At 35.5% G+C, this 24,664-nt stretch overlaps 1 protein-coding gene across 4 annotated transcripts in view; it reads left to right on the forward strand.

Annotated features, from left to right (window-relative positions):
• The window catches only part of Tdg (Thymine DNA glycosylase), a 53,529-nt gene that overhangs the window by 14,797 nt on the left and 14,068 nt on the right, over positions 1–24,664 (forward strand). For all 4 annotated transcript variants that reach the window (XM_088238045.1, XM_088238053.1, XM_088238062.1 and 1 more), the window contains exons 2-4: positions 10,738–11,853; positions 17,624–17,783; positions 24,165–24,296. In XM_088238045.1, coding sequence (XP_088094171.1) covers positions 10,738–11,853; positions 17,624–17,783; positions 24,165–24,296 — 1,408 coding nt within the window. The remainder of the gene's footprint in view (positions 1–10,737; positions 11,854–17,623; positions 17,784–24,164; positions 24,297–24,664) is intronic.

The raw sequence follows: 24,664 nt of genomic DNA on the forward strand, positions 1-24,664 counted from the left end.
TATATACAAAAAAAATATATATATTTTAAAACTTTGATGTGATTCCTTTTAAAAGCGTGCTAATGTTCCATTGACAGTCAATAACTGGACTCAACTCCCTGAGGAGCTGTGAATATAATATCTAGTTATAAATGGTGTTAAACTGTACTACTACTACTACTACTACTACTACTACTACTACTACTACTACTACTACTACTACTACTACTACTACTACTACTACTACTACTGCCATTTCCCCGTAGGGGTAGGCAGAGAGAATGGACCGCCACACACGTCTATCCTGGCATACACTCCTAGCCTCTTCCACATTCATACATCTTGTCATACATGCCCTTCGGTTCTGTCTGCTTTTGACATGACCAGACTTAAGATTTTGGTTTATCTGATCATGCCACGTCTTCCTTGGTCGTCCTCGTCTAACGTTGCCGTTCATTTTCGCCATATATACTTGTTTTACCATTCTCTCGTCGTCCATTCGTTCTACGTGACCAAACCATCTCAGATACCCTTTCTTAATCTTATCAATTATACTTGTCTCAGATTTACACTCTCGCCTGATTTCATAATTCGTAACCCTGTCATACATTGATTTCCCACACATTCGTCTAAGAGATCGCTAAACTGTAAATATGTTTTATTATTATAAGTATTTAATATAATAATAATACATATTTAAATTTTAACACCATTTATAACCAGATATTTACATAGAATTTTAAATACATGTTTATTGGGTGGGGAGTTGAAATAAAGTCTACTGGAAGAATACGATAGATATCAAAAAGTTAAAACATGATGCTAATATTAGAACACATTTTTTTTATTGCTAAAAATGAGAAAAGTTATAATAAAAGTATTATTTTATTACTTATTTTTATATTATATTAGTGGTAGATTGAAATGTTTAACAGCCATTTTATCGGAATGAACGTGTTGACATAACACTTATTTCTAGTGACCGAAACAAGATTTTCAACCAAAACCGACACCTATTTAAATACGTTAAAAGTCACTTAAAAACACCCAAAATTAGGCGTTTTTATTGTTAAACTGTACCTGTTCATTAAAATAAGTGTTGAATAAAATACATAATGAAATAAAAGGGGTAAATTTTACGAGTAAATTTGTTTATTTTTAGTGCTTTTTGGTTCGTTGTTCTGTTATAAATATAACTTATATGTAACAGTTCTTGTAAGAAGCCGAAATAAACTAAAGGTCACAGGTCACGCGGCCGAGTCACGAGCCATAAGATGCTCCCGAGTACAGTCGAACATAATCCGACACATCCCGACCGCAGGTTTCGGCCGAGCCATGTTTCGGACGGTTTCTGACCGAAACTGAAACCGCAGCCGAAACTCTTTTTTTCAACCAAAACGGAAATCAAAACTTCGGTCCGTCACTATATTGCACACAGGGGTCGGACAGTTACCTTTCAAATTAATCATATTTATTTTTTCATATATGTAAAAAAAAAAACACAAGGGGAAGTAATTTTGGACTAGATTGTACCAACATGTGTCTCTATGCACAAATTTACACAGAAAACCTAAATACACCGATTCTTTTGGTGAAAAGTGGCACTGTGCCAGAGTTAGCATTTACAATACGCAGTACACTGTGGGTCTAGCACACTTATATACACATATAATACGTACGCATTAGGAGAAAGGAGAGCCCGCTAGTCTCCACTCAATATCTCAGAATATGAAAGCCAGGACTACTACTCCTACCATCACGCCATTTCCCCTCATTAAGGGTAGGGAGAGAGGATTGACCGCCTATCCTATCCTAGCTTCTTCTGCAGTTCTTCTTCGGTTATGTGCTTTTGACATGACCAGACTTGAGATTTTGGTTTATCTATTAATTTATTTTATTGGGTAAACAATGAGTATGTACAGAAATTGACACTCATGCACAGACTAAAAAAATTGTTTACATTTAAGACAATAATTTAATGCACATTACAGTTAGTCTAAATACATGTTCGCTGGAGACATTGCCAGTGCGATAAAATAATGCATCTCTGGACTCCCTATTATTTCAGTGATTTCAAGAATTACTTTGTTATTTTCTTGAACAATGATTCCGCTAGAAAATATATCATCCTCTTAATCCTGTTAGACATTAACTTCTTCCATTTCAAGGGCACTCCAATCCGCTAGATATGTCGTCATTGCCGCGCTACTAGACGCTACCATCAGATTATTTTTTTTACTTAATAAACTACCATGGGTTAATCTTTTTCTGATAATGGGACGGGTTTGTACACGAAATGCTGTGCATCTCGACCATCTGTTACGAGATAAGGTGATCAGTTGTACACTTCGGGTGCCAGTCCAGCGACCGTAAAATATTGCAGTTTAAAATTACCTTTTAAACAAATATTTTATGTTGATCTCGCCAGGAATTGTCCCATTGTTCATTACTTCGTGACAACATTGCGTCAACCACTACGCTTTGGGGCAGGCTTATTTTAAAAGTGGAAAACACTCATCCACTCCGATGGATGTAAATTCAACATCGATCCTACGAGAAACGTCTCGGTAGATTTACACAGGTCGTAGTGACGTCAGGAGCTTGTTTAGCACTGATCCTCCATCCACTAGAGTAAGAAACAATTCCTGTCTAGTGGTTTCCAACTGAAATAGTTTTCCTAACATGTTTGTCCATTCTACAATAGCCAACTAATGTGAATTTCGTTTGGATAATTTCAAAGCACAATGAAATAAATAGTGTGTACTATAGTCCTTAAAATAAAGCATGATTAGAATGACAGTTTTCAGAAAAAGTGACAACATAACTTTGTAGTGACGTCTAAGGAGTGATTTATATTGACACACAAAAAATCATCCGTATTTGGTATGTTAATTTATTTTTTTAATACAATGCTTGACATATAAATCAACATAAATATATAAAATCAGCTTTAAAACTAAAATAAACCTTTAATTAAATTAATGACATTCTTACAAGGTTACATCATTTTGCAAAAACGTTAGAGATGGACATTGAGAAATTGATCAATGTAAATTGGTCGAATAAAAAAATAATTCATTTGATAATGTTCAAGAAAAAAGTATAAATGTTTTACTTTTTGGTGAATAATTGTATTAAACACACTATAATAGATTTATGTTTGTAAGTGAAAATTCTTGATGGAAGTTCATTGTAATTTATTATATAAATAAATCACGAGTGATAATTTAAGATACCAGTCTCGAAGATGTCGCGAAAGCGATGAAACCGGTCACTGGATATTCCAAATTTGTGGATTAAAGTATCACTCGTCTTTTATTTATATAATAAAACACTATAATAGGCTTGTTTTTGCGTTTTTATATCAATTTTCAGAAACAGAGTTTCACGTTTGCGTGAAAAACTGATAAAATCGATTTGATCGGATCAGATCAGATTATGATCAGTGATCAGTAATTTCCCTTTTTCTTTTTGACCCCAACAGTATTTCTACACTTTAAAACGACACAACACGGTATAGTTTAATTTAGTTAAGTTGCGTGCTGAGTGACGTCTACAAAGAAACTAATGGGTCAAAATGTAAAACTACTCCTTTAAGAGCAGTTTAGCCGCCTTCTGTTTGATGTATGCGTGTATGCGGTTTCTGGACTGTTCTTAATTCTATGGGAGAGTATTATGCCTTTATAAAATCGAGCCATTCCTCAACGGTTCCTAATCTGATATACTGTCCTAATTGAACGCCTTAAATATGTTATTTTATTTGTAATGAATTTGAATGTATCCCATAAAACTTTATATGTACTGTAAAAACCACATCTCAGGTTAACTCCTTTGTGAACCATATTCAGGCCATGATATACATTCTATTTTCAAAGCACCCGTGTATTATATTTATTGTAGAATATTGCATAACAATTCTCCGAATTTTGATGGACATCAAACAGATCCATGCTTCTAGTATGTAGACGAGACATTACAAGAGTCGACTTTCTTTGGTCTAATTTTACATACTGTCACTTGATAAGCAATACCAGATGCTTGAGTAATTATATCTAAAGGTATTACCATGCTTAGATAATAATAATAATATAATAATAATAATATTTGGCTGATTTATATAGCGCCATTTTTGTAAAAAATCACCTCAAGGGCGCTTTACAATTGTATATCTAAACTTACATTCTAACTAAACTTAAGTGATACATTATATTTCTAGATTTAAAATTGAGGGTATGATAGTTTAAAGAAGTGGGATTTTAGTTGGGATCTGAACTGACTGGGACTGTCAATGATTCGTAAGTTTGAAGGCAATTGGTTCCAGGCAGAGGAGCCGGCGGCGGCAAAAGCACGATCTCCAAATCTAGTGTTTGGGGAGCGCCGGATTTCAACAAGTTTTCCTCTTCCTGAATCAAATGCTGACCTAAGAGTAGATTTTCTTCGACATGTATTTTCCCTAATACAAAGGTCCGATAGGTATTTTGGAGCCATTTCATGGAGGGATTTGAATACTGTCATTCTAATCAAGCTATATTTTAAGGACTATAGGAATCATTGGAAAAACGACAGAGGAAAAGTGACTTAATAGAAACTTATAAGATACTCAATAATTACTAAGATTGTCCCCTGCGTGAGATGCATCAATTAAATCCCAACACAAATTTACAGGGTCATAACTGGAAGCTCTGTCGTCCCCAATTCTACCTCAATCCCGAGATAAACTTCCTTTCCAGCAGGGTAGTTTCAGACTGGAATAAATTGCCAAGTCTAGTTGTCCATTCCATTTCGGTCGAAACGCAGACGAAAAGCAGTACACGAGATATAGGCACATCAGCAAAGGCTGCCTGCCTATAACGAATAATAATAATAATAAAATATATTGTCATTGTAAATGGGTGCATATATATAATAAACTAGCGGACCCGACAGACGTTGTCCTGCTCGAACGTTGGCTTGCTTGGTTAAGCCGTTTAGGAGAAGTTCAGTGACATCACACGTACAGAAGAATTATATATAAAGATAAAAACTGCATTTAACTTTCTTTCATCCTTGTTTTTCAAATTTTAAACTAATCTTCCAATACCATACGTTATTAAAACGCCATTGCGAACAAATAATTTTGCCTCCTGCGACCAACATGTATTTCCCAAGATTGATCTTAGTATACCATTTACCCTGGGGCGCTATTCTGAACTCTGAACCACTCTCGCGGCATGAGAAAACAGTTTTTCTCGTGTATTTCGTATGTAAATGCACAAGATAACATGGCCACGAGAGCGTTTGAAATACCAGCCCTTGCTAGATGCCCTTTTGAAGGAAGAATGCAGTACACGAGATATAGGCTGATGAGCCCATAACGAATAATTATAATTATTTAATGTCTTATTTATTAAGCTAGCATTTCTCTAGCTCTCTATTGAAGTTAGGAGCTTAATATTGAAAGGCCGCTTACACGTGGACAGTACAATGGTTTTGTCCCAGCACTCAACCATTGTCCATGTGTAAACGGCAATTTGTAGGACAAAACAATGACACGAGACATTGCCTCTGAGATAGACGGGCAGACTATCTCAGGAAATGGCACAACCTCCACAATCTTATTTTATTATAGTTCAATATACAACATATTGTAATATGTTGTAGTTTGAACAATTTGATTATTTAGACAATAGAGGATCACAATCTCTTAAGAAACATTACAAAAGATCACACATGTAGAGTTTGTGTTTTAATCACTAAAACCTTACGTAACTTTTTAACCAATTTTGTGCGTTTCTAAGCTAAAAAAATACATAACGCACTCATGAAAAGTTATTGTTGTATGAGCATGAGTTTGAAAATGATTTTATCAATAAAAAAAAATACATTGACTCAAATCGGTGATTGATTTAATATTAAGTTTCTCACAAACTATGCCCCTTAATTCTAAACTCAAGACGAGATCTAGACTTTTTTGGTTCAAGTTTACAGCGATTTAAACAATGACTAAATAAATAGTCCAGATCTTGTCTTGATGTCCCTTATATTTGTCAATGCTTCTTTATTTAAAAAAAAATGTTTTTAAGTATTCTTTTATTGTAATATTAAAAAAAAAAAAAAAAACAAAACAAATTATCACGCCATTTCCCCGTCAGAGAGGATAGAACGCCATAACACTCTATCTTTGCATACAGATCTCGCTTCCTCTACATTCATAAATCTTCTCATGCACGCGCGCCGATTATTCTGACTTTTGACATGTCCATCTTTAAGTATTTGTTGGATTTGGTCATCCCATGTCTATAATATTTATTTATTTTATTTTTATTTATTTATTGATTTACACGCCCAATGGGCTTTTACATATTTTAGAAATTACATTTAAGTGCAGCAGTGAAACATAAGTATGTAAGTTTGGTAAAAATAAAAGATAACATAAGAAAAGCTAAAAGATACAATAATAGGTAAAAATCAGGAAATGTACCAACATAGGTATATGGTACATAGAAAAATATTTTTAAAATTTACATATGAAAACATACACGCATACATATACATACATATAAGTTTATACATTATTAAAGAGATACATGAGAAAAAGAAATAGTAAATAAAGAAAAATATTAAGAAATTTTACATAAATTAATTTATAACCTTTTGAATACTTAACCTATATTTATATAAAGACAGACAAAATATATCAACTTCACCATACTCGTTACCTAACCGGTGTAGTCTAGGTATTGGTGAATTGTAATAATAATTGTGACTGCCAGGAGATTCAAAAAATAACGTTAGCTGCCGAGTATTTCGAAGAGGTACTTTCAAGCTGATAACACTAGTTAATTCCGGGACGTCCAATACGCCATTCGCTATTTTATATAAATTTAATAAGTCATTTATAATTCTTCTTTTACATAGAGTTGACATATTTAGTGTACATAATAAATTATCATAATCAATATTTTCAGCGGGTATATTAAGTTTGTAATTGATGAATCTAAGGAATTTACGTTGTACTCTTTCTAACTTTAAAATATGAACATTGTAATAAGGTGACCAAATTGTTGAATTGAATTCTAAATTACTTCTAACCAAGGCAGTAAATAGCACTTTGAGGGTAGTGATGGAATTAAAATCCTTTACAGTTCGCTGCAAATATCCGAGACATTTCATTGCCTTATTAGTGATGGTATCAATGTGAGGAATAAATGTCAATTTTTCGTCAAAAACTATCCCCAAATCCTTTATTTGTGTAACTCTTCCCAGATTGATATTATTAATGTTGTAATCGAATATTATGGGTTTTTTACTTCTTGTAAATGATATTACACAACACTTGTCGACATTTAAATAAAGTTCATTTTTCTGGCACCAGTTGTACAGCCTTACCAAATTAGACTGAAGAACTCCACAATCGGTATCAGAGGTAACAGTTTTTGAAATTTTAAGATCGTCGGCAAAGAGAAGAATGTCTACTTTCTCAAATATCGACACAATGTCATTAACAAACAAAGAAAACAGTACTGGTCCCAGGTGGGAGCCTTGGGGTACCCCACTAGATGCCTCAAACTGATACGAGTTATAACCGAATACTTTTACTAAGATTTTCCTTGATGACAGGTAGCTTTTAAACCATTCCAAGATATTACCAGTAATTCCCAGTGAACTAAGTTTGTGTATTAAAATTGTATGAGAAACCTTGTCGAACGCTTTACTAAAGTCAGTATAAATTGTATCAGTCTGATGACGTCTCTCCATTGATGTGATCAACCGATTCTGATGCAACATAAGGTTTGTAAGAGTTGATCTACCAGTTATGAAACCATGTTGTAACGGAGTGATAACTTTACTAATTTCATTGGTGAACTTAGTTAGCAAAACAGATTCCAGTAACTTTGGAATGGCTGACTGAATACAAATGGGTCGGTAATTGGAGACGTCAGTTTTATCTCCTTTTTTATAAATGGGGGTTAAGTATGAGATCTTCCATTTCTTGGGAAAGTTTCCAGTTTTCAAGGACAAGTTAAAAATTTTTGTAAGTGGACCAGTTAAAGAGGGACAACATTGTATAAGAAGAAGTGTAGGGATATTGTCTGGCCCAGCGCTTTTTTTTGGATCTAAGGCACAAATCCCCTTTTTTACATCAGAATCAGTAGATACACAGTCGTTAAAATCAATTAAATCTGTATTATCAATACTGTGTAACCTAGAATTAGAAGTAGAACTATAAACACTGCTAAAGTAATCAGCAAATAAATTGGCAACTTCCTGTGGTGTGTCTGCCATTTTGCGTTTGTAATACACTGTGGACGGAATTCCAGATTCCCTACTGTTAAGAATCTTGGAAAATTTAAAAATATGTTGCGGCTTAGATGCAGCCTCGACTTCAAATTTACTTACACAGTCTTGATAACAGGTTTTAGAAAGCTGCTTAGACAAAATTCTCAATTTCGAAAATTCTTCATAATCTTTAATGTCTCGAGACCTTTTAAAATTACTATGAGCAATCTTTTTATGTAGTATAACTTCAATAAGTTTTTTACTAAACCATTTAGGAAAATGACTTGCTATGAATGTAGTTTTAGGCACAGATGACTCAATGGCAGTATCAAGGATATGATAAAATTGTGCAATTATATCGTCTACATTTAAATTTTGATTTAAAAAGTTCCAATCACTGCTAAGGATAAATGAGTTAATGGCAGGAAAATCTGCTTTAAAAAAATTTAATCTAACATCAGAGGTTTTGTACTTTGCTAAAATAAGGGTTCCAAAATTAATGCATAAAGGTGGATGGTATCTATCAATTGGTAAAATATTTTCATTTGCAAGTTGCACTGAAATGTTATCTGAATTAGAAAAAACAAGATCCAAGAGACGAGTAAGACAATTATAAACATAATTTGCTTGACGGAGATTTAAAAACATTGACATTTCAATTATCTCACTTGACCCATGGTCTATGCCATCACTAGATTTAGTGTTGATACCATCTGGATCCCACTGTATATTGGGTAAGTTGTAGTCACCCGTCAAAACTATAGCGGCCTCAGGATACCGCCTTCGTAGACATTCCACTTCCAAATAATGATCTTTGTAGGTTTGCGTATCAGACGAAGGGGGAATATACACACAGCCTATTATTATTTTTTCTCGTTTTGATGAAATCATTACAAAAATTTGTTCAAAATTTTGTTTTTTACATTTGAGCATTCGTGATGAGAACTTAGTCGATACTGCAATCAAAACTCCTCCTCCACGAGATCTGTTAGAAGCAAGTTTATCCCGATCATTTCTATATATTAGGTGGTTGCTAAAACCAAGTTCGGTATTGTCGATGTTGTTGTTCAACCATGTTTCTGTAAATGAGTAAATGTCGAAATCCGTTGTTGGTAATGCAGTTTTAAGTGTCTGTAGTTTTGTTCTCACCCCCCTTACATTTTGATAGTAGAGTTTGATGGATTGTCGTTTTTTGTAAACATTTTTACTATTTTAGGATTGTTATTTATGTACTTTATTGTGATATCAGTCTCGCCGCTTGCTTTCCTACTATCAAGTTCATTACGAAGTTCGATAAGCTGTTTCCTTTGTAATGAAGACTGATCCTGGTACATGCGAATATTATTTTTTAAAAGGTGCTTCCTACTCAGTAGTAGTCGTGACCATTTGACCTCCAAAAATTCAACTTTAATTGCTCGAGGCCTCTCTCCAGTATTTCTTCCAAGTCGGTATATTTTTATTTCTTGACTTTGAACAGAGGAATCAAGCTCAGACAGTATTTTCTTGACAGCAGAATCATCTTCCTTAATAGCTGTGGCTCGGGTCGTAGATTGACTCTCAGGTAAGTTACATAAAACAATATTTTTCTCCCTGTAACTTCTATCTTGGACTTCGGATACTAGATCACAGATATTAAAGACGTCGATATTAGTTGAAGAGGAATACTTCTTAATCGTAGCAACCTCAGTCTCTAATGCGCTCATCTTTACTGCCATTTGTCCTATTGTGCACAAAATTTCGTTGGTTTTTGGGACTACTTTCCCGAGTTGTTCTTTTGTAAATTTATTATTAGGATCCATTAGCAGTGTAGTCAATGCATTTATAGCACGCTTAGCATATTCAACGAAAGATTGAGCTTCCATATTTACTTTTTCGTTTTTTTTTTAATTGAAAAATGGCACTGCTGTGTTCGCCTGAGTTTGTAGCGGACTTAGCTAGCAAGTACCTACTCAATGCGGCGCTGTCAAGTAGACCTCAGCCGGGACAATATGATTTATTCTAATGTAGGTAGACTCAACACAGATTTTTTTCGCATAAAATTTCAAATCCTTCGAGATTACAAGTAAACTAGTTGTAAAATATCTCACCAGGCAAAGATCGATTCCTTATAAATACGTATGTTTAAAAACAATCGTAAATATGCACCTTTAAGCTTTACTAACTGAATTTAAAGCGAGAGCAAAAATATTAGTACTTGCACTCTACACGGTTTACACGGTATATTGTACACGGTAATATTGTAATATTTAAACCCTATAAATTGCATAAATGGACAATGTCTGTTAATAAATAAATAATGTCTGTTTAATGTCACTATGGATCTTCACAGGTCGGAGTGGCATCAGGAGCTTATAAAGCACTGACCCCCGTTTCAAAATATAATGTTAGTTTTACGGTGGTTTATGGTAGGTTGAATTCCTAGGGAAAAAGCACTTACCATTGCCGACCGATTTAACAAAAGTTGTATCTCATTGTAATGGTTCATTCTCTGTTTGACAGTGGAGCACCCGCTGCGGGCGATGTGAGGACCGCGGAGGCCCAGGACGACGGCTACGAGACCAGCAATGGGGGCGAGGGCCAGCCTGCCCCTCCTCCGGCCGCTCCCCCCCCGCCCGCGCCCTCGCCCCTAGCCGCGCCGCCCTCCCCCAGCGCCGCGCCTCCCGCCATGGACAGCGACGAGCCCCCCCAGGGGGAGCCGGCCCCCCCGCCCGCTGAACAACCGGAAAACAGTGAGCCTAAGCCGGACGAACCGGAGAAGGAAGAAGAAAGATTGGACGAAGTCGACGGACACTTAGAAAAAGTAGATAAAGAGACGCCGTCGGCGTCAAATTCCCCCAAAACAGTTCCAAATGACGTCTTAAACGAAGACTCGAGTGCGTCGATCCGAGACAATATACCTTCGTCACCGTGCGCTTCAAATTCACGTTCAAACTCATCCCTAGGAAGACAACAAATACCCTACAGAGACGGCGTAGACCTGTCTGCGAATCTCTCCACGATGCCCGTGCAGGAAGATCGCGAAGACAGCTCGTCCCAGTCGCAGAGCTATCCCATAAACGCCACCATGGAACACCAGATGAACCCTTACGACATGAAGCAGAGGATGCCGCAGCAATACATGCCCGTGCGCGGACCGGAAATGCCCTTCGGGGCGTTAAAACGAGAACCGTACGACATGTCGACAGCCGAGCACGACCCGTACGCGCACTACAAACGAGAGAACGACCCGTACTCCAGAGAAAACATTGATCCGTACCGAAACCAGTACAAACGCCCCGAAGAAATGTTCATGAACAGTTATAAAGAAGAGATGCCGTACAGTGGGTTCGGGATCAAGCGAGACATGAATCCATACTATAACGCCAGTGGACAATTTGGCTTAAAACGTGAACACGATCCCGATGTTTTAGGCTATAATGGCATTAAGCGCGAGTGTTCGGAAGATCCGTACAGTTTTGTGGATGAAGAGGCGGCCGTGTGCGCCATGCTCGGCCAGCAGGGCAACCCGGCTATGGGGAACCCTGGCAATCCTCTGCATCCTGATATGCTGCAGCAGCACTTGATGCAGAGTGCGCCCAAGAAGAGAGGCAGGAAGAAGAAAATCAAAGACGAGTGGTAAGATGGATTTTATATTATTTATTCATTTTATACGCTTAGCTCTGTGTCTGGGCAAATTAAGAATACAGTTCTGTGTGTGAAATAGAACCGGAATCCTGGATGAGTGCTTTCGATGAAAAATCTGGACTAAGGAAATTTGATTTATTTATTTACATACATAAGTTTAATGTAAATTATTTGAGACATAAGTCCCAACTCCATGGGACTAAAAGTCCTGTGTTGAGATGGGACGAGCAATTAGTTGACACAGACACATGAGTATATCATCACAAATATAGGATCAGAAACATAAAAAATATATTTTTTTAAAAAACATGTATTTAGCACATTAATATGGTAAACTGTAAACTCAAACATTCGGAAAATCATCAAGGAGTTTCCTACTCGAATCCCTCCCACTAAGGTCCAAGTCCAAAATTCAGTCTTAACTCTTTTCTTGAAAATAGTTTTCGAAAATAGCTTTCGAGTGGAGTCGAGTGCGCCTCCAAGTGTAATGGTTGGCGCAATCGTCTACCATGCTCGAGGTCCTGGGTTAGATTCCTGGGAAGGACGACATTAATTATTGACTAAAAACGTCTGCACCATCGGGGTCTTATGATGATAATTACAATAATGTGTTAGTTTTGTAATCTGCCTCAGTAAGCCCCTGTGTCAGGGCAGGAATTTTGCAATTAACTGGACCGCAATTACAAACAGTATCTTCAAGGATACATATCGAGGCGGTATGAAGTAAAATCGATATTTATATACAAAAATTTATTTATATGTAAATTTAAAGTATCTCAGTCGGTTAGCTGAAAATTTTTGTAATTTGTAATGTTTTTTGATCTTTTATACTTCAGACATTATCAAACGTTCATTTTTTATATACAATATATGTTTATTCAGTCAAAGTAATATAATTTTACTGAAATATGTTTAAAACTTGCCTCACATATTATTTACAAGGACGACAGGAATTCCACTCCAAAACAAACAAACCAGCCAGAAGCCACCTGTCAAAGTTAAAAACGAACTTTTATATGTAATGCTGATTACCTAGGTATACAAAAAATATCGATATGTACCAATATAGATAGTAAATATGTTTCTTTTTTGGGTGATACCGTGTGTGTTGGATTTGTTCCGACGTCTCGGCTACCATTGCAGGAGCCATGTTCAGGATAAACTGAGTTTTTTGTAGAAAAAAGTATGTATATCACCCAAAAAAGAAACATATTTATAACAGTGACCGTGGTCATGCCGATTGGAAGAGCAGTCAAGCAGCTGAACATTATCACTTTGGAGATCGACATCTTTCACATTAGTGAAACTATGTTTAAGAGGCAAATACTCTTGCTATTAGAGAGTATTATACCTTAATAATGTCGAACCATTGCTCAAGGGTTCATGGTTTGATATAAACTTCCAATTTAACGTCTTAAATCCTTTGTTATTTGTTATGTTACTTTGTGAATAAATAATTTGAATTTGAATTGAAAACCTTCGCACCTATTTAATATAGATAGGTTCCAGAGTAAAAAATTTACTCGCTGCTTTTGATTTCCCATAGGTACGAGAGTAAAAAAATCTTAAAATGAGTTCATATTTAAACAAAAGAGTTAAATAGCCGTGTTTCGAATTATCTCTTTTTTTGTTTAATGTTATACAACATTACAGCACCGTTTGCAAAGGGACTTTTTAACACAGTCTTTTAAGAGTTAAATCTGTAGGATTTTGTTGGTTGTTTTTCTTCTTTTTTTCCACATCTGCTCCTAAGTGGAGCACGTAGACATCATCAGTTCCCTCCAGGAGACTCTCTCGCCAGCCAGCACTAGTCTCCTCCCACATCGATCCAGCGCCCCTTAGTTCCGCCAAATAAAGTCGAAAGATCGTCATCGACGGCCTTCCAGGACGGCGCGAGCCTGCAGATTTGAAAAAGAGGCGACTTGGGTTTAGGCTCTCCCGAGGCATGCGCAGCCAGGTCCACCGCCGCATCCTCAAGTCGCTCGTTATAGGAGGCTGCTGCGTTCGTTCTCGGACTTCGGTTGTTGTTAGGGACTCTTGCACCAGTTAGAGATAACAGAAGAAACAATGAAATGCTTAACTGTGTATTTATTTGTATCTGTGTAGTTAAATAAAAAATAGAATTTGGTTACGAAGTGCGAGAGTATGCGATTAATGAATTGAATTGTACCGGACTGGAACTGACTGGCATTACCACGCCCCGTGTTCTTCTGTTCTCGACGTCTATGGCGGGGATGAAGTCACCCGATTTCGTCATTACGAGTTAACATTCTGTGTGTAATACTGCTAGTCTTGCACAATATAATGTATTGTGTTATACACAGAAAATGCTAACATCAACGCTCTAGATTTTTGATAAAAAGATATGGTGCGTGTGTGTCATCGATCTATGGACGTTGCATCCACAAGTCATTCAGTGTTTCCTTGCGTTTGGGGATGGCTGGTTATTCCGCTTTTGGCACATTTTTGTCCTATATTCTGCAATTACAGGCACATAATGCGTTAGGAGTTTATCCATTATTTTCATATTGTTTGGTGCCATCAATTTGAGAACAGGGCTGTTGTTTTTTTCAATTTTTATTTGATGTGTTATTAATATTATTGTAATTATAATAATAATATTTGGCTGATTTTTGTGAAAAATCGCCTCAAGGGCGCTTTACAATTGTATATTTAAACTTACATTCAAACTAAGCTAAAGTGACATACTTGATTTTAAATTCAGGGTATGATAACCTAAAGAAGTGAGATTTTAGTTGGGATCTGAACTGACTGCGACTATCGATGATTCGTAAGTTTAAAGGCAATCGGTTCCAGGCAGAGAGGCCGGCAACGGCAAAAGCACGATCTCCGAATCTATTGTTTGGGGAGTGCCGGATTTCGACAAGTTTGCCTCTTGCCTGAATCTAATGCTGACCTAAGAGTAGATTATCTTTTACATGTATTTTCCTTAATACAAAGGTCCGATAGGTATCTTGGAGCCATTTCATGAAGCGATTTGAATACTGTCCAGCAAAGCTTGTACGGGTCCCTGTCACAATAGATAGTTCTCAGCCGCCAAGCCCAGGTCTATAAAGAGCCTGGCTACTGTGTGGAAGTCGAGAGTAAAATTTAGTACATGCAAGTCAAACTAGTTTTATTTTTATAGTTTTGATACTCTGACAATGAAATATCAATTCGTATAGATTTTTTTCCAGGAGTATGTTTTTTTTCTTTCTCCTATAAAATCATGGATTTCATGCTTTGGTTGTTCTCAAAATTAACTATTCAATTATTCTCTGTGAACAGACGGATGAAAAATACAGTTACGTACGTGATTTAGAATGAGAACCCTAGATGGGTGTTTTCGACTCGATGGCTGCTCTCGGGTAAAATCCTGAATAAGGAAATTGAGAGATAAGTTCACCTGGTTGTGTAGCGGTTGATGCGTTCGCTTACCATTCTTGAGGTCCCGGGTTCGAGTCCCGGCAGGATGGACGTGAAGCATTGATTTAAAAGATTTTTTAACTGCGATATTTCATTATATCTGATCTACCTGATACGTTGCGGTTGGTGTACCAATGCAGTGCTCTATGCACCATTAGGTTTTGGAATGGCAGTAATGAAATGAAAACAATTAGGTTTGTATTATTTTTCCATGCAATGTTAGATAAATTTTCCACAAAGGTTTAAAATATGCATCCTTTGGGACAAACGCCACGTATTACATGACCACGCCATACTTGTACGCAATGTTTGTTAGAAGTGCTGTCGGCGGCCATAACGCGTGATGTCAATACGACACGTATGTGCTCATTTTTTAACCCGAAAATCACAACTGTCTTGAATACATCGAGTTATATCATTGGATGTGTAAAAACCTACTCTAAATAAATATTATATTTAAACATTATTCGCGACTTGTGAAAATACCCTATTATGTTTGTCTGATTCTGTGATCTCCCGTGCACCGTTATTCCAAGGCAGTTGAAAATTTTTGATATGTGATATCACAATTTAGCTTATTATTGTGAATTATCACTATCAGAACGAGAGTCAACCGGTTTCGAACTGATGGCCTCGCATCTTTTTTTCTCAAATTTGTTTATTGTACAGTTTTTGACAGATAATAATTATTCCCGATTGGCAAATTACTAAGATTTATAACTAATTTAGATTTATTACTGAAACTAATACATTGGATAGTGACAATGTTTTTTTGCTGTTCCGATTAGCAACTAACACTATTAATTGATATAATAAGTTTTTGTAGCTAGATCTGCTGTCTTGGAGTAGATTTTGTAAATCAGTTTCTAGCTTAAAATTATTCGAAGTAACATTTGTAAATGATGTCCCGACAAATGATCCCGAACAGGGAGGCGATTACAAACGCTATTTTCATCAGTGTGTATCGAGACACTGTAATAAACTTTTCTACTATCTATCCACTGAGGAAGATTATTATAATTGATGGAAATAAATGAAATATTAGTATATTTTATTTTTTTAAATTTATTTATATATACGCCCAATGGGCATTTTTAGTGACATATTTATGCATAGAAAATTATTATTAAAAAAGTAGAAAGACTCACTGGTATATAGTAGACTTTGTGGGAGTGGAAGCGGGAGAGAGGTGTTTATAATTTAATTTGATTCAGTGATCGTTTTAAAGAAGACAACTTTTTATCAAAGAAATCAAGACTGGTATGTTTGTTGGCAGACCTAAGAATTCTGGGCTAGGGGAATGAAAACCATAGTTAGTTCTATGGTTATCGGTATGAAAGAGTAAGTTTCGTCTGAGGTTTCTAGTTGGGATATTTAATTTTATTGAGCTCAGTAGTTCAGGCGCGTCAAAGAGTGAGTTGAGAATTTTAAATGGGACCAGAAGGTCGGATTTATTTCGACGGTTACTACAACTCATTATATGTATATAGGTCTCTGGATAAGCCCAACCTCCAGCCTATCTTTCTCAAAAATCGATGTTGAACTGATACTATATTCTTGATGTGAACATCATAATATGGAGACCATGTAAAAGAGGAATACTCTAGGTGCGGGTTTTAAGAACAAAGAGAGTTTTAAGGATATCGATATTTTTGAAGTCAGTTGTGCTTCTGTCAATAAATCCAAGGAGTTTTTATGTGGCACATGTTTCATCTTAAACGTCAAATGATCTGACGCGTACGCTGTACCTCGAATCTTCAAATCTTAAGAGGAACCACGGTCTGACTATTCTTCATACAAATATATTGTTGTATTTTCTCCCTGGTCCCGGGTTGTGGTCCCGTGGCTAGTGTCACAGACTCACAGAGGTCCGAGGTCCGAAATTCGCACCCCGCTTAACCACAACTTGGTTCCCATTTTCTAATAGTGAGTTATTTACAACTCGTTGAAAATGACCCCCTGAAGTTGAAATATTTGGGTAAATCGTAAAAACGCAAATATTTCTTTAAAAAAAGTCAATAATAATTATGGCCTAGAGTACTGATTTTTTTTACACATTATAGATATTTACCATTGGCGTGTCCCTATTGTTATGTTTTAAAAAAATAAATAGTATATTATTGGAACCTTAGGAAGAAATTATAAAAGCTGTAAACAATTCACCAGTCTTGAAGATGCCTACTTAGGCAAAAGCGCTCGTTAGTCAAAATAATAAAAAAAGTAAAACTAAACCAAGAAGTTTCTTTGATAACTTTATTTATAATTTTTTTTTAAATCATTAATGGACTCTAAATAGATATGTAATAAATAAATACATGATAAATATGTCTTGCAGCCCGGACATAAAGCAGGAGGCTTGCCTGGAAGGCCAGCTGGGCGCCGTGAAGCCCGTGAAGGAGAGGAAGAAGCACGACCGCTTCAACGGGATGCCGGAGGAGGAGGTCTGCCGGAGGACGCTCCCGGATCACCTCGCCCAGAACCTGGACATCATCATTGTGAGTAAAGATCCGCTTAATATCTATTATTTAGGAACATTATCGTAGACTCTGTGTCCAGGTGTATGAAGAAATAACTTATGTTTGCGAAATAGTACAACTTGAAACCTGAGACAAATTTGGCCATCAGAAAAACATATTTTTTCTTGATATTTTATTTACAAAATTAATATTTAATCATCAAATTATTATACAGTCGAACTTGGTTATAATAAAAATGAACACACAATAAATAGTCTAGATCTTGTCTCGATGTCCCTTATGTTTGTCAATGCTTCTTTTATTCTTTTAGAATGTTTTTGACTATTCTTATATTTATTTATTTTAATTAATTTATTTATTTACTATACAGCACAAGTCTCTTTTACAGTATAAAATATATAAAATAACGAGTTAGTTAGATATACAAAAATTTAAAAACAATATTAAAACATGGGTATAAAAATAAAATAAAAATAACAAGAAATATATATATATATATTTCATTTAATTTAATTTTTTTTTTTTTAGTTACATTCAAAACATTACAGAGTATCCAATTAATTCTCAACACATTACAAAATATACATATCAGATTTATTAAATAGAAAAGAGAAAAAAAAATGTTAATTGTCATCTAAAATTGACATACATATTACAATTTTGAAATTGCCCTCCTAAGAGTAATCCCACTGTCATGAAATATATCGACATCCGAGGCGATACGATTGAATAACACGATTGCTTTACCTACCGGCATAACCATTGGCAGGTTGGTTCGTTCTGCATCGTGGTAGATAGAACAACCTGTGTTGCCTTTGTCGAAGATAATTATCAGGGACAAATAGACCGAATTGGTTCAGAATATCAGAATTATGTATGCGACCACCAATGAGTTGAAAAAAGTGAACACCCAAATGAATATTCCTTCTCCCCAACAATGATTGGTAGCCAGTACCGAGTACATGTATGTATGTCAGCATACAAAATACAGTGGTGCCTCACACAACGAACTTAATTCGTTCCAGGAGCAAGTTCGTTATGCGAAAAGTTCGTTATGTGAAACGCGTTTTCCCATAACAATACATATTAAAAAAAAAAATTCGTTCTGTAGCATAAAATATGGTAAGATGACATAAAAAAAAGATAATTTTTTTGTCATTATTTTTATTTAGATACATCTAAAAACATAATGAAAAAAACACACATTTTTTAATTTTAAGAAATAATCGAATCTTGCACATCTTCATCCATTTTCCGCTTTTTGGCCGATGGTGCAGTGAAAAACCTGTCCAAAGTCGTTTGTTTCTCTCTTTTCTTCAACATCTGCCGGAAATAACGGACAAGAGTATCGGAGTACAGGTCGTTGATCCTGTTTGCTTCAGCGGAATCCGGATAGTGGGCATTGGTAAACTCCTGAACTGCTTTCCATTTGACCAGGATGTTCTTGATGTCAGCAGTTGGAATTGGTTGATTGTTTGATTGTTGCTCCTCGTTATCAGATGACGCTTCCCTTTGAGCATTGTCCTGTTGTTGGGCCAGAAGTGTTTGGAGCTCTTCAGTTGTCAGCTCTTCTTTGTGTTCCTCAATAAGCTCCTCTACATCCTCTTCAACGATTGCTGCGACACGTGCGTAAGTTAAGCGTACTGCTCAGTGACTAACGACTGCCTGCGCGGAAGGATGCAATAAATCGGCAGTGATCGTGTGAAGTGGGCGACTTCGTTGTGTGAAGCGAAGTTCGTTGTGTGAAGCGAAGTTCGTTGTATGAATCGTGAAATGAACGAAAAGGAAGTTCGTTGTGTGCAGCGTTCGCTGTGCGAGGCGTTCGTTATGCGAGGCACCACTGTATATAAAATTAATAAACACCGGGTCATTGGCATAAGTAGATTTTGTAAATAATTCGTCAATCGTCACTATAGAACATCATAAAATATTTATAAAGAAACTCTTTTTTTTCGCTACAAAATGAATGACCAGAATCTGATACGAACATCGAATGTTAAGGATCTGGGCGTTAGATTTGTAAGCACTCTGACATTTCATGAACACATAGAGACAATCAGTGGTGATGCATTGAAGATGTTAGGATTTGTTCTGCGTACTGCCAGGGTTTTCGAAAATACCCGCGTACTGAGAACTCTTTACAACTCCTTGGTGCGAAGTAGACTCGAGAGTGGCTCGATGATTTGGGGGCCACATGAACTGAAGTACTCTCTTATGATAGAGAAAATCCAAAAGAAGTTTCTGAGATATCTCTACATGAGAGAGTGCGGGTATTATCCTTGGCTCTACCCGACCGAGTTTCTCCAGGGTATGCTTGGCTACAACAGTTTAGAGAGGAATGTGTATTTGACCACACATTTTTATCGATTGTTGCGCGGTATGATCGATAATTCTGAAATTATGATGAGCATTGGTTTGTATGTTCCTGATAATTACCTAAGACAGCGTCAGCATAGATTGTTTCATATTCCGATATTCAGGACCAACCTGCCTATGGTTATGCCTGTTGGAAGGGCTACCGCTATGCTGAACAACATCGCTCTGGATATTGATCTGTTCCATGTATCCGAAGGGGTTTTCCGGAGCAGGATTCTTCGACTACTTTGACATGAGTCTCTTTCGTGTATTTTTTTTTCTTTTTTATAATATGTACGTATTGAATATATTTTTGTAATGTATATGTTATATTTAAAATAAATAAATTGAATATATAAATTGAATTGAATTGAATAAATAAATAAATTTGAATCCACAGAGATTCGAGTTGAAAATATCGATATGAGAGGTACATTCGTTTCCTAGTCTGTGTATATGCAGTATAGGCGAGTTACAAAGATAGTTAGTTTGAGAAGGGTGAAAATAATATAGACTATTTTGTCTAGTTTTACGTATTGGTATTTATTTATTTATATTTATTAAATCCGGGAGTTCGCAACAATCGAATTTCGAATTAATGATTTTATATAAAAATATTAGGTCAGTTATTTTCCTGTGATTCTGCAGAGTGGGTAAATTCAAAAAGTTGAACAAAGACATGTAGTGGATTTGTTCCATAGTAATTAGTATATTGTAATATTCATCCTTATAAATTGTATAAATGGACAATGTCCGTAAAAAATAAATAAATAATGATAATGGAAGTAACGAGATCTCAGATATAATGAGGAAACATTAGTTGACATTTTAGTTTGTGGTTTTCACTTTTATAATGAGCTTCTCGGAACAAATATGGTCAACAGTTGAGCAAAAACTCTTAAATCGTTTGAAAACATATTTTTTTAAATAAGAACCTGTAGTCCTTAAAATATAGCTCGATTAAAATGACAGCTGCTAAACTAATGTCACTAGTGATGCGAAATTACTGATCATGTACCGATCAAATCGATTTTATCAGTTTTTTCATGCAAACATCTCTCTCTGTTTCCGAAAATTGATATAAAAACACAAAAACAAGCCTATTATAAGTGTGTTTAAGACAATTATTTACCAAAAAAAATAAGGCATTAAATACTTTTTTTTTTATGAACAACAACAAATAAATTATTTTTTATTCAATCGATTTACATTGATCAATTGGTCCCATCTCTAAAATTTTTTCAAAATGGCGTAACCTTGTAAGAACGTCATTAATAATTAGGTTTATTTTAGTTTTTTTTAGTTTTAAAGCTGATTGTTTTGTGAAAAAGTGGTAATTGTTTGTAAAATAGAACGTTGCGAGAAAAATGTGTAAAAAGTTTTCTTTATCCTTAAGATCCACAGTGTCGACATTGTGAAAAAATACAAATGTTTATTAATCTGCAGTTGAAATTCAGAAAGTGGTATGTTTGTAAGCATTTATTTTAATTTAAAAAAAATAAAAATATTTTAGTTCTTATAATTTACCCGAATATTTCATTTTGAAGGCCATTTTCAACGAGTTTTAAATAACTCACTATTAGAAAATGGGGATCAAGTTGGGGTAGAGCGAGATTCGAACCATGGACCTTTGATTCGTGAGTCCGCGACATTAGCCACCGGACCGCAATCTGATTCATATATGCAATGGCGATTGGATTTAAAAAACCTTCCTCTGGTATAACGAGTAATGCTTATGACGAGATAATTCAGACAGTCCCGTTTTCCTTGTAATAACCAAGTTTGACTGTATTTCTGAATGAAATAAATAACTTTACAAAGATTTAAGAGCCATGTTATGAGAGCCAATTTAATATTATTTATCGTTCATAGGTTTATCTACATTAATATTTTCTCATCTTATAATTTTTTTTAATGTTGCTACTAAACACTAATAAGCTTCATAACTGGATGCCATTTTGAGTAATTCGCACTGGAGGATTTGACGAAAACAATAATCATTAGCGCTGAGACCACACCGTGCGTATTATGCAATTGTAGTACTACAGTGTGTTTTAAGTAAGCGCCACGCACACTTTATTGTGAGGACACTACAAACGTGTTTTAACACACTAACACGGTGTGTTATCAGCCACACTCGCCCGATTGTAGCCTTCAAGCAGTGTGGCATATGAAGATAGCCCCGAGGTGTAAATTCACAGTACCAACCTAATCATTTTATTTTATGTAATAAGTAATAATTATAATTTATTTACACTTATTTGTTTATAAATTTGCGTAAACCACTTTAATTTTTTTAATTACACTTCGACCGGTTTCGAGGTTACTACCTCATCGTCAGGAATTTAACTAACTTATAATTACACGCGTTGCTATTTATATAGTAAAATATTGTATGAAAGAGACAGAAAATTGAAAGAAAGAGAGAGAAAGAAGATAAAATAAATCATAACGGGAATAGTTTTAAAAGAGGACTCGAAGTTAAATTTAATTGATTATTTATTATTTGAAGTTTTTGATTAATGGCTTTTCTAATTTCTAATCGTTCTAAATTATCTAAACGAAAACCATTTTTATTGACATGCAAAATTTCTACACCCGTTTCTTGATTAAATTCATGATTTTCGGATATAAGATGATTTGCGAACTCTGAAAAATTATTATTACTCAGATTAAAAAAATTAAAGTGGTTTATACAATTTAATAAACAAATAAGTGTAAAATGTCATACGACAAAGTGAAAAATGTTTTTGATAACAATAATATAATATATTTATTTTATTTAAATGTACAATACAGTACGACTCCCAATTACAATGTACATAATATGTACAGTTTCAGTGCTGCAGAGCAGCGTTTTTTTTATAATTTGAAAAATACCTACAGGAATTTGTTACCCACTAAGTCTAATATGAATGGGTATTTACAAAAACATGTTCAAACGTTCCCTTACTGTCCTAAAAACACCCGCGAGTTACGGTGCTGTGTAGTCACTACACATTAAAAAAATAAGAGATTTAAAAAGGGAAAAATGGAATATTTATAAGGAATGGCTTTAATAAACCATAATTTAATTCAAAGATGATAATATTTCAAATCTAACTGCTGAAAACATGAATAAACCATTGGGTATCGCTAACGACTCGGGCGAAACGTGCACCCGCGCCAACTTCCCAAGAGCTATTAAGTAGCTAGTATTGGACTACGTGACTGGACATGCAGTGTAAGTAAGAGCGTCACTTACTTTTCTAAGGAAAGAACACAACTAAATTGTCTTTCTCTCGCCCGTCAATATGTGGTACCGAGAGTGAGACGTAAGGAGTGTGTACAACGGGCGTATATTCTTACATTTGGACAAACTCGAATATTGTAAAAAATAAGACATTTATACTTTTTTCATGAACAACATTGAACTAATTTTTTTTTTCGATCAATATACATTGATCAGTTTGTCCCATCTCTAATGTTTTTGCTAATTGATGTAACCTTGTGAGAACGTCGTTAATAATTAGGTTTATTTTATTTAATTAGTTAATAATTAGATTTTGTATATTTATGTTTATTTATATGTCAAGCATTGTATTAAAAAAATAAATTAACATGTCAGATACAAATGATTTTTTGTGTGTCAATAAAAATCACTCCTTAGGCGTTACTACAAAGTTATGTCGTCACTTTTCCTGACAAATGTCATTCTAATCAAGCTATATGATAAGGACCATAAGTGTAGAGGAAGAATGCTAGTGAATAATCTCTCTTATGATTTTAAAAATATTTTGCTAGCCACGTTTTATTTTTTAAATAAAATTAAGGAACAATAAATAGCAGACAATTAAGTGTACTTCTTTTACACCACACTGCGTAGAACGCATCCCCCGTCATGTTAAACTGCAGATGTTAAGATAATATTATAAACAACTCCCGTACTCAATCTTGTTTCTTTTTATCCGCCTAACTGGGAATACCCTGTTTTTTTTCTAGACATTTTTCATGTACGATACAATTGGTTTACTCAAGTATATACACGCCTCATTTTGTCCCTAGATCGGAATAAACCCGGGGCTGTTTGCCGCGTATAAGGGGCACCACTACGCCGGCCCGGGCAACCACTTCTGGAAATGTCTCTACCTGTCTGGCCTCACGCAGGAGCAGATGAGCGCCGATGAAGACTACAAGGTACTGTAACTACCAGGTTTAATGAACTCATAGTCTCTTCGTGGGTTGGTTTGCTTTATGCATGTTCAGTCTCCGCTTGTCTCTTCAACTCGGCGTACCCGCTACAACGCATGTCGGAGATAATCTGGTCCATGTAGCTTAAATGGGGTCGTCCTCTGTAATTTGAGCCTTCGCACATGCCCTCCGCAACCGTAAGAAGCATTCCTGAGTGTCTTATGTTATGGCCTATCCTCGCTTGCTGCTGTGCAACTTTATTGAGCAAGCATCTAGACTCCCCTGCCGACCAACGAATGAACTTGAAAATTTAATTGATAATTATACGGTATCACTTTTTTTCTATGGCATCACTAAAAACAACTCATATATTA

The sequence above is a fragment of the Micrasema longulum genome, unplaced genomic scaffold (assembly GCF_059751315.1).
Source record: "Micrasema longulum isolate JH-2025_06_02 unplaced genomic scaffold, ASM5975131v1 h1tg000109l, whole genome shotgun sequence".
NCBI classification, from domain to species: domain Eukaryota; kingdom Metazoa; phylum Arthropoda; class Insecta; order Trichoptera; family Brachycentridae; genus Micrasema; species Micrasema longulum.